The sequence below is a fragment of the Gobius niger genome (assembly GCF_951799975.1).
Source record: "Gobius niger genome assembly, chromosome: 6".
NCBI classification, from domain to species: Eukaryota; Metazoa; Chordata; class Actinopteri; order Gobiiformes; family Gobiidae; genus Gobius; species Gobius niger.
The window spans coordinates 19,289,589-19,304,767 of record NC_136857.1 but is presented as its reverse complement, the minus strand read 5'-3'; the positions used below and the strand labels follow the sequence as shown (position 1 = coordinate 19,304,767).

The window sequence follows — 15,179 nt, the reverse complement described above, 5'->3', positions numbered from 1 at the left end:
GAAGACTTGGAATTCAAATTGGGGCCTAAATCTGGCAGGAAATTGTGTATTGCCACATGTGTCTCTATAATAGCCTGCATAAAAACGCACCCCAGTCTTTTATGTTGCCTGAGTCTGTAGCTGTCCGTGGTCCTGAAAAAGGCTCAGGACGCGCTGATGTGTTTCAGCACCACGGACAGCTCCCCGCACAGTAGGTGGAAAGACTGAACTCGGATGAAGCTATAAATTATATCAAAGTTAGTCGAACCATTTTAGCCTGTTGCCTGTTTGTCTATTCCAAACATGAACTAGCCAATGAAACAGGCTAATGAACAAGCTAACTAAACTTCTCCAAAATGTTTGCTTCATCATAAACATTCCAGAAGCTCGCCACACCACTCCTCAAGTGGGAGGTGTCCTTCCGCCGCATGTAGAGCCGAGGATCGGAGGCAGCGCGCAGCGAGAGTGAGTCAGTGCGCTGCTGCTGCTGCTGAACGGGAAGGCTGCGGACGCTTTCCGTTCCCTGCGCAGGTAAACCAACTCCTCCACAACAAGTCTCCCGGATCTATAAGCGCGAGGAAGGAACCCTTGATCCCTGATCCTTGTGTGGACCTGCCCCCCCACCTGATGTGAAAGAGCAAAAAAAAAAAAAAAAAAAAAAAAAAAAAGAGCGGGAAAGCTGCACAGATCAAACAGAAGCGAAATGGGAGCGTTCCGCGTGCTGCTGGGGAGTTTACATTATATGGGACTGTGCGTGCAACTTAGTGTGTGCACGAGGCAAGCTGGACACGGCGAGATCGAGAACCACATCTCCGGGAACGGTGAGTGACGGAGCTCCTTTGCGTGGCCACGTTTGGCTCCATAAAAGCGCGTTTGAAATGCTGTCGGAGATGGCAGCGTTTGTTTCGAACGCGTGGGTGATTTGAACAACGAGCAGTGGCTCGCGGGCAGGTGCCACTGGGCTTCCCTTTGTGTCTGTGCTCCTGCCTTTCAATCAGAGAACAGTTTAAGTGTGCTTTGAATTGATCACCTGCGCCTATAGTCAGCGCACGTTCCGTCTTTCGCCTGCACCACCCGGACGTTTGCACTTCTTGGAGCAATTGCGGGTCTTGAGTGGGCGTGTTGGCGAGGGTTACAGTGATTGAGATGCACTTTTGCCACCTACAGGTGAATAATGCGTGGGTTGAGAGGAATTATTTTTTAACCTGACCAGTGTACCATTAGTGCTGCAAGGAAATGCATCGGTGATCAATGACAAAGTAATAGGCTTAGGGACCCTAATGTTTGGTGATCACTACCTCTGTGTAACTTTGCTTACAAAGGTAGTGACGTAAGTAATCATTGTTAATAATCATATTTTTAGGTGAATGGGCTTACTGACATTTAGTGTCAGATAGGATTATATTGATAACGCACAGGCATTACAATGAGCGTGTTTCATATCCCATCCATATCTTTTCAAACGCTTAAACAGTGGACAAAAAAAACATGCCACTTACAGGGTTAATTGCTTTCATGTTTAACATCAATCAGTCAATTATACAATAAACATCATCTCTGAATGAGAACAACTTTAGCTTTGACCAGTCCAAGTTAATAGATCAAATGTCATTTGTATGACGCTTTCTGCTTTTTATGCTTTACAGTTTCGAATCCATAAAGTAGATTGTGTCTTGTTCACTCGATATAAACTACCATGTTCCTGTCCAAATGTAACTTTATGTTTGGACTGTCATATATGTCTGAGGTAGTGCTGCATAAGTAAGTGAGAAAAATTGTCTAGAATATTGCGATAATAACACTGTGATACTTCATGTTCCAATAAAATGTGTCCTTTGCATAATTACCATGATTCTGTTTTAGATAGAAGACCTTAGTCATTTTGCGATACATTGTGGCTTCTTGTGACATGAACATTGGTCACCAAGTATTCTGATGGCGACAATTGGGCGATATTGCGTCGCCTTAGCCTGAGGAGCCTTTACTCTACTGCCCACATTTCTGCCCCGTCACTACTGTCCTGAGTGAATGCTTGTGTTATAGCATGTCAGTGTTATAGAAGTATTGGTCCAGTTTTCCATAATCCTCTCTCCAAGCAGCTCCACCTGTTGGCTTCGCTCAGTCCAGTACAATCCCTAAATGGCTTGAAGCTTGCACTTTGTTACGTCACCTCCAGCTCCTCAGCTGTGTCCCTGAGCTCTGAGACTTTGGCCTGGTCTGACAGTGTCTCCATTGGTGTGACTCTGGCAGCTCTGGCAGGGCAGCTGGACTGGATGTGTGGGCTGGGGAAGAATACAGGGAGTTGCATAAATCTAGAAGCCAGCAATCCATTGCTTTATGACACGCTGACACCCATTTTAGATTTTTAGCTTAAGCTTCTTTTCTTTTCAAATATATTTTAGCCGTGTTATAATAATGTCTGGTAGAGTTGTGTATGGCTAGACAATGCAATGCATTACAATCACATTGTAAATTGCAGTATCCAGATAGCATAAAAATGGCTCAACTGTATCCAATATTCATAATTTTTCAGCTTTTTGAAGAACATTTAGAAAACTACACGTGAAATGTTCTCTGTTGGGCTACACAGTGTTTATTTTGGTAAAAATGCCACACCGGATAGTAGCCATGGGCTTCACAGAAAGGCCCCATCTGGACCAAGCCACCAAGTATCATTATGATTAACCATCATCACAAAAGTATCACCACATAGTCATAAAGTCATGTGTCTTCTTCACATTATAAAATATACAATATACAATACAAAATATGCACCTTTACTTTTTGCATAGTTAGGACAAGTGCTCAACGCATTAACAAAATTCATATAATTCTCATACCAAGATGTTTGTGGTTTCTGAAATTGTCTTGTCATGTATGCCATGCATCTACATGACATAACCAAAGCACATTTTGTACCACGGGCAGGAGTTGCTCATCTGAGGCCTCACATCATTGATAACTAGTTGGGTTAAAGTCAATGGAAGGACCATGTGGTGAACCATTCCTAAATAAATCATGTTTAAATAAATCATTTATAAATTGGAAGAAGTTTGGTTCAGATCACCTCATGTTATCAATCAATCAATCAACCAATCAATCAATCAATCAATCAATCAATCAATCAATCAATCAATCAATCAATCAATCAATCAATCAATCAATCAATCAATCAATCAATCAATCAATCAATCAATCAATCAATCAATCAATCCAATCTAATCAATTGTTTTATATATACCCCAATATACAGTAACAACAGGAGTTTCCTCAAAGCTGCATCATTTAAACAATGAACCAAAACAAGGAAAAGACAATGTAAAGTTCAGGCAAACATAATGTCCAAATAAGCATCGTCCTTAGACTCGATATAAAGACAAAATATAAAGACAAATAATACAAAAACCACAAAACCAATAGTTAAGGGGAAGTGGGAGAGTTCAGCTTCATGACAGCCTGGTAGATGAACCTTTCATTCAGTCAGCTGAACAAGGCACAGTTTGCCGCATGAAAGCCGGTCGAACAAGCCCTGTCCAGATCATTGCTGTTGAGCCAAAGCACAGCAGTGTTGCGACACAGACCACTGAGAAGAGCGTAGTCCAGCTTCATATCCAGAGAGCGTACAATGGCCTCTTTAAGGGATGCCTGTTGTTGTCGGTCACTGTTAGCCTCTGACCAAATGCACCATCTGGCTTCTCTAATAGAAATGAGCTTGAATCCTCTCCAGACTCTGACCAGCACCAGAGAATGAGCACATGGCAAGGGCAAATGACTGGCACTGAGACACGGGTAACAACGAAAAAAGGCTGCACAAATGCGGTACATTTATAACCATCCTTTATATCAATAAAAACAATAATGCATGAAGGGAAGCTCACATGATAGGACAATATAGTGTTAACTACCATAAGCACTTTTTCAATATTCGTCAAATGTCTCTTGCAACTGTTCATTATGACCATGCTTATGAAAATACATTGCCATTACAAATTAGATTACTTCTGGCATTCAAACTGAGAACTGAATATGTACAGTCCCTCTAAACCATTCATAGTAATGTAAAAAATCATGTATAAAAGATGAGGTTAAATAATAGTGGCATAATAACAATATAATAGTGATACATTTTTAACCTGCACTGCAATTTTCCCCATTACATCACGTGTTGAATTCTGCCTTCTAGTCCCATTTAAAACAGGACTGGTCCAGGTTTGTAGGTCTATGCAGTGCCTCTTCACTCCGGACGTGTTTTCATGTTTGTCGGCGTCCTGGCTCAGCACCGCGCAGTGGGATATGAATGGAAATGAGAGTGTGCCAACGCCTGTTGTTTTGTCCTCGGGGTAAAGCCTGGTGTCGGTGCTGCATTAGCGCGTCCAGTCACCGGAGCTCCTAATTGATACTGTAGGTTCTCAGTTCAGGCATTAATGTAGGAAGAGAGGTGTATGCAGAGCCTTCGCCCAGGCACGAGAATGGTCACTAAAGTTGGTGAAGTCAACCTAACAGTGTTTACATTAACTTGGCAGGATTTTTACAAACAAAATGACATCTTCTGTCTCTCAATGAGGATTCCAAAGTGTTTTTGTTTGTTGTTGTTGTTTTTTTCTCATAGAGGATACAAATTTGACTTCGGAAATTTGACTTGGAGGCTGACCATCTTCTTCTGTTGCTAAAATCACTGTAGTGCTATAGCTCCACAGCTGCAATTGCGCATTACTTACTTGCTACCCACTGCACTCTGCGTCGGCTTTATAAATTAGTCGCATGCTTCCCACATTCCAACTAAACCAAAGAAGTGTTGCAAAAGGTATTGTCTAGAGTATCCAATGTGTAGTGCAGCCCCATAGTGAAGAATAGTAGAGGGAAATTAAGACACTTAAACTTTCTTTTTGAGAAAATAGTGTAATATTGCTCCATAGTGGTGCTGTAAGAATCCCTAGAGGTCATCATTTATCTTAAGTCTCTTCCATTGGCCCGTTACCAGCTGGCACAGAGCGCTGCCAGAAAGTTCGGATAAACGCATGTGGGAGAAAAGACTATTCTCCGTTTCAACAATGTTCTGTTCCACATTTGCTCAGGCGCCGCTTTACTCATTGATACTTTTCAATTAACTTCTCATTAGAGCCCGCTTATCCAGCGCGCCGATTGTTCCAGCCAATCAATCGCTTTAATTAATCTGAGAGGGCGAAATGAGCCGTTGGCTTGTGCAGAACTAAAGCTTTTCTACTGGAGCAGTGTATATTGTAATTTCTATACTGCGGACATTTGGAGGATATGCAGACATATCCAAAACTTTGATGAGTAAGTGCGAGCTACTTGTGTTGATAATAATGTCACAAATGAAGCAGTGTTTCTTGTCAGAGAAGACAAACTGCGACCTTACATTGTGTAATGTTTTGCCACGCTTTACCTACTTTTTCAGTAGTTAGCAATTGAAAAAAGAAATTTGTTTGGGAAAGCCTTGTTCCACGATCAGCTTTTGAGTCTTGACTCCCACCCATCAGTTGAGAACCACAAAATTGTCACCATGTTTTTGCAGATAGAATTCTTAAATGTAGTCATTAGCACATTTAGAGTCTAAATATATAAACAAAGTCCAGTGAAGGAATATTGTTTTTTACATTTTTAATACCCAAATCTACGTATTTGATGTAGAATTAAACATTGTAATTTACCAAGTTAGCACAGGATGATAATATCATTATATATCACAGCGAACCATGAGCTGTTTCAGAAGTGCTTAGCATGCTGCATCCACACTAGCACAGACTGACATTTGTGTATAGCACTGCTGCCTATTGCGCTTCAGCTCTTCTCAGTTGCAGATATTCGGTCCTCCAGCTTTGCCTGGACTCACTTATATACCTTTACCAGACTGTGACCCCTATCGCCTTCTAAACCGGCCTCATTCGGACTCCCATTATCCCAGATTGGATTTGAACCATTCATCCAATTCCACAGGTGAACCCCTTACTATTCATTGTCCACACAAAGGCATTCGGCAGGGTTTAAAGGGCTGGAGGGATAGCTGCTTCGGGGAGTGCCGCTCTGATTGTGTATTCAGAGTCGGCACTGATACAATCACAGCCCGGCCTCTTTATGGTTAGTTTTCTTGGCCCTTTCTATTGGGACATAGTAGAGGTGTCAGAGTCTCAACCCAGTGCGAAAATGAGTTCAAACTAGGACATTATTATCGCAATTATTATTGTGAAAGGGAGCTTTGTACATATTCAAAGCCTGCTTACTCCCATGCAATTATTGCCACAATGTGCCGAGATGTAATAAATAAAAAAGTAGCACTAAATGGCAGAGATAATAATATCTCATTGCCCTGCTGAATCAGCGCGTCTCTTGCTGCACGGTGAAGCTAAAATGACATTTGTTACAGAATTAATATACATGATTTTGTTTTTTGTGATGAAATTACTCTTTGTCCTTTGTAAAAGCAGGCATTTGTTACAATAAAGCATGTTTATTTAAGGTGAACCAACAGACTAGATGTTATTGCTCATGTTGCCATGTGGCCTGTAAGTTGTGCTCATAAAAACTCATCCTTGTGAAGAACTGGGAACAGTTTGGACAACAACTTATAATTTGAAATGTACATGCTCCTTTTTTCATTGTTTATGAATAAAGCCAGTGAGATGCTGCTATATTTGTATGTGTAATAATGATGATAACAATAATGATGATAATAATAATAATAATAATAATAATAATAATAATAATAATAATAATAATAATAATAACAATAATAATAATAATAATACATTAAATTAAACAAGATAGATAAATTAAATAATAATAAATAATAAAATAATATCAATTCATTCATTTAACTAAATAAAATAAATAAAAAGTACAATGCAATACAATAAAATAAATGAATTTAAGAATCAGCAGGACTGTTAGCGCACACACTTGTTTTGGGCTAAATAAATGTTACTGGACTGAAGTGCCCTTTTGAAAACAACACAGCAGTAGATTTGGTGAATCCTGGGAGAACCACATTATGAGCCAAACCAGAGCAGTGACATGACTTCAGGGTTGAACTGTTAAAGATTTCACTGTGCCCTGTGCCGTCTCCCTGCAGGCGTTCAGGAGCAGCCTGTGGAGTGCTGTCTTCTGCAGAGTCACACTCTATTGTACGTACTGTATGTCCTTGTACTTTGTCCCCTTCTCCTCCTCACAGTCCAGCCGTGTCCAGCGCTGTGGGGTTCCATCTATCGTGACAGCCGTCTGCTAAAAGGAGGGACACTGTACAAACCAAATATAGCCGTGGTCTCATGGGAAAAAGTCATGTTTTGATTGTTTCCTCTGTGCAGTCATCTTAAAAGGCAAACATGGGCAGACTGTCAGGTTCTTTGAATAGATGCAGCTTTTCATAATAACCATATAAGACTGATGTGGGTGTTATCCAGTGCCTTTAAGATTGTGCGGGACTTTTTGTGCCCAAGTTCTTTTCGGTGAAAACTTTTGCACTGCTGAGCCCATACAGTATGTCCCAGCGCATGTATGAACGGTTAAAACTATTCCAGTCTGTGATAGCTCTGTTATTTCCATATTTGACAAGTTAAAGGGGCTGTACCTGATTTCATATTGACATACTTCATAGTAGAGTAAAATCCATCTGTGTAGTATATATTTAGAGATGCACTGATCCAGCTTTTTTGTTACCGATACCGATACTGGGGTTTGAGTATCTGCCGAAGCCAAGAGACTTTCTTAAAAGTATCTTTCTCTGAATGAAAAATTGAATTGACTCTTTACTTTTCTCATCAGTAAACTCATATTTTATTGTCATGATATTACAAATCAATTATCAATTATATCTATTGATAAACAAATGGATAAACATTAAACAAGAATCACTGGATTTTTCTACACTAAATATCCTTGGGTATATGACAGGCTTTAGGTTACATTCTTATGAACGACTCACATGAAGTGATCTGATCATTACAAATGTTATTTTATTTTATTAGACTTCTTTACACTGTAATAAATAATATAGCAGTTCAACTTAAAATTCTATGTTAACTTTCTGCCATAAAGATTTGAGCTCATTGAAGGAACCGATATTGTTTCAATCAAGTAAAACCAGTAAGTTATAAATGGTTCATAAAGCATTGCTATAAATTGTTTCAACTTAACAGTTTCAGTTTTAACAAACCAACATGTTTTGTTGTGCCAACCATAAACTTGTATTGCTTCTTTATATTAACGCAAGCGTGCGTGTTTTTTAAACTCACGAGGCTAAGTTAAAAACATCTTTGACTTATAATTGAATGTCAAAAGAAAACAATGTTTTGACCTCTATGAACATATCAGGTTAAGTTATTAACAGATTTCAACTCATTCACTGTAGTTGAATGAAACCAAATATATTTGCTACTATAACACAAAATACTATGTTTTTAAACAATGGTACCACTTACAGTCTAATGTTAAAAGAACTCAAATGTTTATGGCAGAAACTTCACAAACAATACTAAGTTAACAGAACATCTACTTATAATTCCTGTTAACAGATAGATACAAGTGACAAGAGACAATTATAGTCAAGGCATTTTAATTTTCCAGTAAAAAAAAATATACAAGTGCTTATAAAGTTACAAATGTTAAAATCTGATGAAACTCACAAATTTTGTTTACACATTTAAGCAAATACATGTATATTTTTTGTATGCTCTTGTGTAGGCCTGTCACAAAAGTTCATATATCTACTTCATATAAATCTAAAATAATTTAGCATTTTACCTAAGTAAATGTTAATTGCAACTCGTGTTGAAGATCTCTTAACATGTACTTTCAGAACAACTGCTTACTGAGATTTGGTTTTAGTGGTTATTTTGTGATTGTGACAGGCCTACACTTGTGTTGTAGACAAACTTGGAGGCATGGCAGTGCCTCTGATGCCGCTCTGACAAAAACTGTAATGTTGGTGTTAACAAAAATAACTCATTTTAAAATTACTTCTAAAAGTGGCCAATTAAACAGGCCTGTTACATATCAAAAATGGTTCAGAAGAGTGAGCGAGGATGAAAAAAAAAATACAACAGCATTTGCCTATGGTAATGGTTTGTATCTTGTACCTGTGCAGTCCATGTACTCCAGCGGAGCCTGTTCTAGTTTGATTTTCATGATGACCTTTAGCAGAAACGTGACGTTGATTTTCTCACGCTGAAGCACGAGGCTTTCTGTGACCACACCTGCTACAAAGTCCTGATGTGCAACAGCATCCTGCTCCTCTTCATAGATATTAAGCAATCCAAGTTCCATTCGCTTCATCCAGATGGTTTGAATGGTCCTTAAGAAAGAAAAATCATACTATAAGTGTCAAAACATCAAAGCGTCTTTACCTTTCATGATGATGTGTGAATTATTTATGTCTGGGATTAATATAGTGTAATTTAAAGTGTTTACCATTAACCTTTGCAATACATTGTTCTACATTACTTTTTTACTTGACCATTCAACATCTCTCAGAGCTAGTAGGGCTGATTTACTAAATATTTAAATAAGCTCCAAAATTAGAGGAAACACCCTGTAAATCCTACCCATAGACAATAAATCAATAACCAGAAGGATACGTGTGAAAATAAAAATAGCGACTGGAAAAACAGGACGATATAGTGTGTGTTGGGACAAACGCATGGACACATGAATGACAGCACAATACTGTACGATACCACACATTTGATAACACCGCAGCAGAATGTAATTGGGGGGAAATGTGTCCATGAAATTGTTAGTGTGTACCTTTAACGAACATGTTTCACGATGAAAGCCAGGAACTAACAAATATGCATGTAATTATTTTTGTTGTTAATATTTTAATTTTAGATCAAATTTAGTGTACTCACCGCACACATTCAAAAAACACTGGATGGATCTTCTCGGAGGCAGTGCTGATCCCACCACCTTAGCAGCAGTCCTGTTCCTCTTGTGTTCTGCAAAAACTGACAAATGTTGTTTATGAGCACTAGACACTGAGGAATAAAATGACATCTACTGCATTTAGAAGTTCCAGAGTTTTAAGGATTGAGATTACTCTACAGAGATTAATAAAGGATAACTTAATTTCCCACTATACTTACATTTTTTACATGACACAAGGAGAAACATCTTCCAGCAATTGCTAGAACATTCGTGAAGCTCTAGCAGTTGGGGAAAACTTCCTCAAGGCCGTCCAGAAATGAAGCCAGCAGTTCAGTTACAGCCACTCATTGAAATTCAGCTTTTATCTGAGAACAAAATACAAATAATGTATATTAGCAAGCGCGCAAAAAAACAAAACAATAAACAGTAAACAGTTACACCACCTCATCACTGACAAGCTCTCTCTTCCACTGGGCCCACCATTGGTTTTGTCATGAATGGGGTTGTTTTTACGAATTTCTCTCCATATTCTTCCAGTTTTCCTCCATTTCTTCTTCACAGTCACCTTCTTGAGGCTCCTTTTGAAATATGTTAAGATAAGACCTGACATTAATCTCAAACATACGGCATAAAAAGCACACAATCGAAACTAATACGTTTGCTACATATCCAGGTTGACCCAAGTTGTGGAATTTTATAATCCAAGTTTATATGCTAACACATTAAAGTATTTACTTTTTGTCATGTGCCAATAAATAAAACCATGGGATACTCCCTCAATTTCATTCCCATACTTTATTAGGCATTTTGAAGCACACCAGATGTATTTAAAAGCAGTAAGTATGTATACAATGTATTAGTATAAAAATACATATTAAAACACATTTCCTCTTTCTGCCTTTACTGCACTAGTGCCACCTCTCTCATCCTCCCCTGACAATGCAAGTGAACGTGAATCTATAATTATTATAGTACTGCATTTCCAGACCTTCGTGAACGCGTGTTGTCTCCACCTCATGTTCACGGAGACACGCACGTGTCATAAACACACACTGAGCATTTACTCAGAATGACAACAGAATAATCATTTCATTTTAACAGTGACGCACAGACGTTTGACGAGCATTTAATGTAAAACTGGTCCAAAACGCAGACCATACTGACAGTGGAAGAATCACTTGGTCACGTTCAAACCTCCGTACGGGGCACGGGGCTTTACCAGCCCAGTGACCGAGACGGGTCTGCGGCCAGAGACACTTGCAGTGACCGCAGAGCGTGGCCTGTTCTTGGGCTTGAACTGCGCTAGCGTAGCACCCGTGTTAGCTTAGCTTAGCACCCCTGCTAGCTTAGCTTAGCACCGCCGCTCCACAAATCAGAGAAAAGTGGCGCGCAGCGTTGTACAACACAAACAATAATGTAATGCGGAAATTATCGGTAGCAAAGTCATTGCTTGAGCGGTTAAAGTACTTGCTAAACAGTAAACTAACAGCCTTAGTAGTTTACCTTTGCACAGACACGAACTCAGATGAAACCTGTGGCATCACTAGCTCAGTAGCTCCCTCTTCCTTGTCTCTCTCCTCGTCTCTCTCCTTTCTGGGAGACTGGCCTGGACTTCGCCTGCTGCCTGCTGTGTTACACGAGAAAATATTACCACGATGAAGCTTTTAGAGCAAATTAAAAACCCCACTCTAAGACAACTTTCTTCAAATAGCCCACCCCTTTTGAAGCTAGCTTTAGCACCGCATGGCTTACTTTACAAAAAAAAAAAAAAATCCATATATCCATATATGGGCAGGACATTGCTTAGGATGATATTGAACATATATTATATTTGGCTAAAACACAAGTGAAAGATTGTTTCCTTACTTTAGCGCGATCCTCAGCGAAGAAACGTCCACTCCATTTGAAAAAAACAACTGTTGAAATGTACCGTAGGACGGACTGATGTGGATCGTATTCTTCCGCCAGTTTTGTCCAGATTGATTTTTACCAACAACATTTCTTAAGCTGTTACAGTAAGAGTTATTATTAAAAATACGTATTCACTCTCAAAAAAGCTGAATATTATTTTATACTATTTTCTAGCACTATATGTGTGGCGCAGTAATATGGTTGTGGGGTTACAAGATCCGGTCTCTTTCTAAAACTTACCAAACTAAGTCAAGTTCATGTAGAAATGTTACTTCAACACACCTCAAAGAGTTTTTCACCTTTGAACTTACTGACATAAGTTAAACATTTAAAACGATCATTGTCATGTGAAAACAAACTACACTCTTACGTTACAATAACAAAATGGGCATACGACTTTTAACAGTGTAGGTATTTCTATGTTAGTTTCCGTTCCAGCCTTCATTCGTTTTTGTTAACATTAGCATGCACCCGCTAGCTTTAGCATGTTATTGTTAGTGCGGCATTTTGCACGGCAAAAATACATTTGTGGAGTTTAAACTAAATCAATGATTGGATTCCCCAGGGTCTCAGCTTTAAAACGATATACAGCATGTCCATATTCACTGAGATTTAAGTGGTAAAAATTGTGTTTTTAAGGCGTTGAGAGCCAAAACTGGTATCAGTTCAGTATCGGATATTTGTAGCCGATACCTGATATCTTATTTTTCCCAGCATCGGCTCCGATATCCAATACCAGTATCGGATCGGTGCATCCCTATATATATTCACAGACATTTGAGAACTTGAATGTTATGGCCTATTTTTAGTGGATATTAGTGGTTTGCGCATGTTCCACTAGAGCTTTGAGATAGAGTAGTCATGCCCCCCATACCCTGTTTGAGATACAGACTGCTGGATAATATTCTATACGAGTCCATGTAAGGTGTAATTGTTTCACATTTGACATCTTTCACAGTACCAATACATTCCTTTGAAATAGTGTGCAAAATAAAGTCAGGTGTTTTGGACGCCAGGGAGAGGTGCTGACAGTTTTAGAGCTTGTTTTCACTCTCGGCTCCCCAGTACAGCCCATGTATTTAGGTCCTGACCTTATATATACTGCGCAGTGAGACAAGTGCTGTAGGGGGGCAGTCTGGCACCAGCCGCTCACCGCTGACAAATGATTACTGTAGCTGCTCGCTCCCCTGACGCACACTCGGGCCTGGTTATCTCCGAAACATCGATATATTCCATGTCTGCTGGCTTTGTTTGCAAGTGGTTCACAAGCCGGGGGTAGCCTTCAATAATATGGAGTTTGGAGATGGTGATTTATGTGATACTGAGCCATTTGGAGGGCGGAGGGAAAGCAGGATTTTGAGACAACTAAGCTTTTTTGTCATTTTAACTTGTTAATTTGGATTGTTGTGGAGTAACAACTCAAGCAGCTCCACAAAGGCCATCTCCATTCTTTTACAAAAGCTTGATAAGTCCAATTTGATTACTGTCTCGACAACAAACAACACAATCTCATGCTTGTCGGGTCATATTTTCAGATTGTATTTCCCCCTTTTGCTCTAAATGATTGAGTTATGAACACAGTCCGTACTCATGGGGAAACTAAAGTCATTTTCTTTCTTTATGTTGGATGATTGTCTTGTCTGTCCATGGGGCACTGTGCCCAAATCGTATAGTTCTCTCTGCGGTTGTTATTGCACAGCAGTAGCTTATGGGGAAAAGGATTCCCTGCATTAGCTTTTCAGGTCAAGTTAAAGTTAATGAATAACGCTGTCTCGATTTTCTTTTGCACTGCCAGCACTTACAGTTGCTATTGGCTGTTTTTGTTATCCAAGCTGTCCATTGTGTTTTGATTTTCGTTTCATTATTAGCCCAAACTGAGATTTTTGTCTCTACTCTCCAAACTCTGGTCCTTCTTTAGGACATATTGGGTGCGTTCTCAGCCTGTCAGAAGGCTTGTTACCCAACCCGTCGTCACTCGATGAGGTTTCTGAAGTGTTTTTTTATACACACATTTTCCTGAAAATCTCAAAATATGAGCCCGACAAAACTGCTGCTATATTTAACTCCAAACCTGCTTCTTCTTGCTTCAGAGAACTTGCAGTGTGCCGACGATTATTTACTTCATGGGATCAATGACTTAGTACAGTATTTTTCAAACGCATTTTTACGAAATCTTGCACTACTCATTAAGCTCCCCACCCTCCCAGATGCCGCTGGGGGCTGTAAAGCACAGCTGATAGCGTGGGTAAAACCTAAGAGAAGCTGGCAGCTCTTCAGCAGCTCCACTCCTCTCCTGACAATGCGAATTCATCCCATTAGCATCCTCCGTCTTCCTCTGCTCTTGCCGACTGCCACCCCTAACTATCGTGAGTAATAAAGTCTGAACGCTGTCCTCTCCATCCCCCTCCGTCGGAAATGCGCTCTGCAAAAATCGGCACAAACAAGCTGCGGGGTCAGTTCTCAGTCAAGGACTCCCCTCTCTGTCTCTGCCCATAAGTGCCTTCTGCTTCACGTCCCCGGCACCTCGGCAAAAGCGCTTCCCTTCCCTTCCCTTCGCGTATGTGTGAAGGAGTTTCTGAGGAGGAACGATGGCGGACAGCTTTTGAGGCCCATGATCCAAAGCCCGACTTGCTCTGAGGTTCTTCGCGCCATGACTGAAACTCATCGCGCCGACTCATCACTCGAACTGTGTGTAGCAGTCTTTGTGTGAGGAATGATAAAAGCAGCTTTGAGACAGACGATCCAAACCCACGCACTATTTCACTCAGTGCGTGCTCACGAATTTTCTTCATCTTGGAGACTTTAATATATTCTTTCTGTTATGTAAAAAAAAAAAAAAATGATTGTGTTTTTATGGATGCTCAGCTTTCATCGTATTGTATAGGTGTAGCCCTTTTACTTTCTTCAAACGCTTTCCAGAGAACAGAGCCACATCAAGCATTCTTCCAACATTATTTTGTTCTGCTATCAACACACGAGAGGATACTTACGGAACCTTATGGCCATGCTGGACGAAAACTTAACGAGAATTAACACCAGGCACGTTTCTTCAGTGTGGGGGTCTTGACTATGCTGTGTTGTTTTTTCAGAATTATTTTTGTTTGAGTTGAAAAATACATAACTCCATACAGGAATGGGCTAGAGCAGGGGTCCTCAACTAAATCAAATTTGGACATATGTTGGGAGTCTGAACAAATGCAGTTATTTCTCTTAACCATGTAACACACTAAAGGGACTATATGGAATTTAAAAATGTTAAAATTATGTATTTTCCTCCTCCTACATGTTCCAGCAATAGAGCGTAGAATGAGCCCAGACCGGTTCACCACAGCACCACATGTGTGTGTTCTCGTGTGTTCTCAAAAATGGATTGTCTAAATAATTCCTTTTATTGCATTCAGAAGTGCTGT

The 15,179-nt window shown here is 39.8% G+C and overlaps 1 protein-coding gene across 1 annotated transcript in view; it reads left to right on the top strand.

Moving 5' to 3' along the window:
* The first annotated feature begins 420 nt into the window (after nt 1-420).
* vstm2la (V-set and transmembrane domain containing 2 like a) overlaps nt 421-15,179 on the top strand; it is a 46,580-nt gene continuing 31,821 nt past the window's right edge. Inside the window, exon 1 of the mRNA XM_079557648.1 lies at nt 421-800. Coding sequence (XP_079413774.1) covers nt 683-800 — 118 coding nt within the window. The 5' untranslated portion in view covers nt 421-682. The remainder of the gene's footprint in view (nt 801-15,179) is intronic.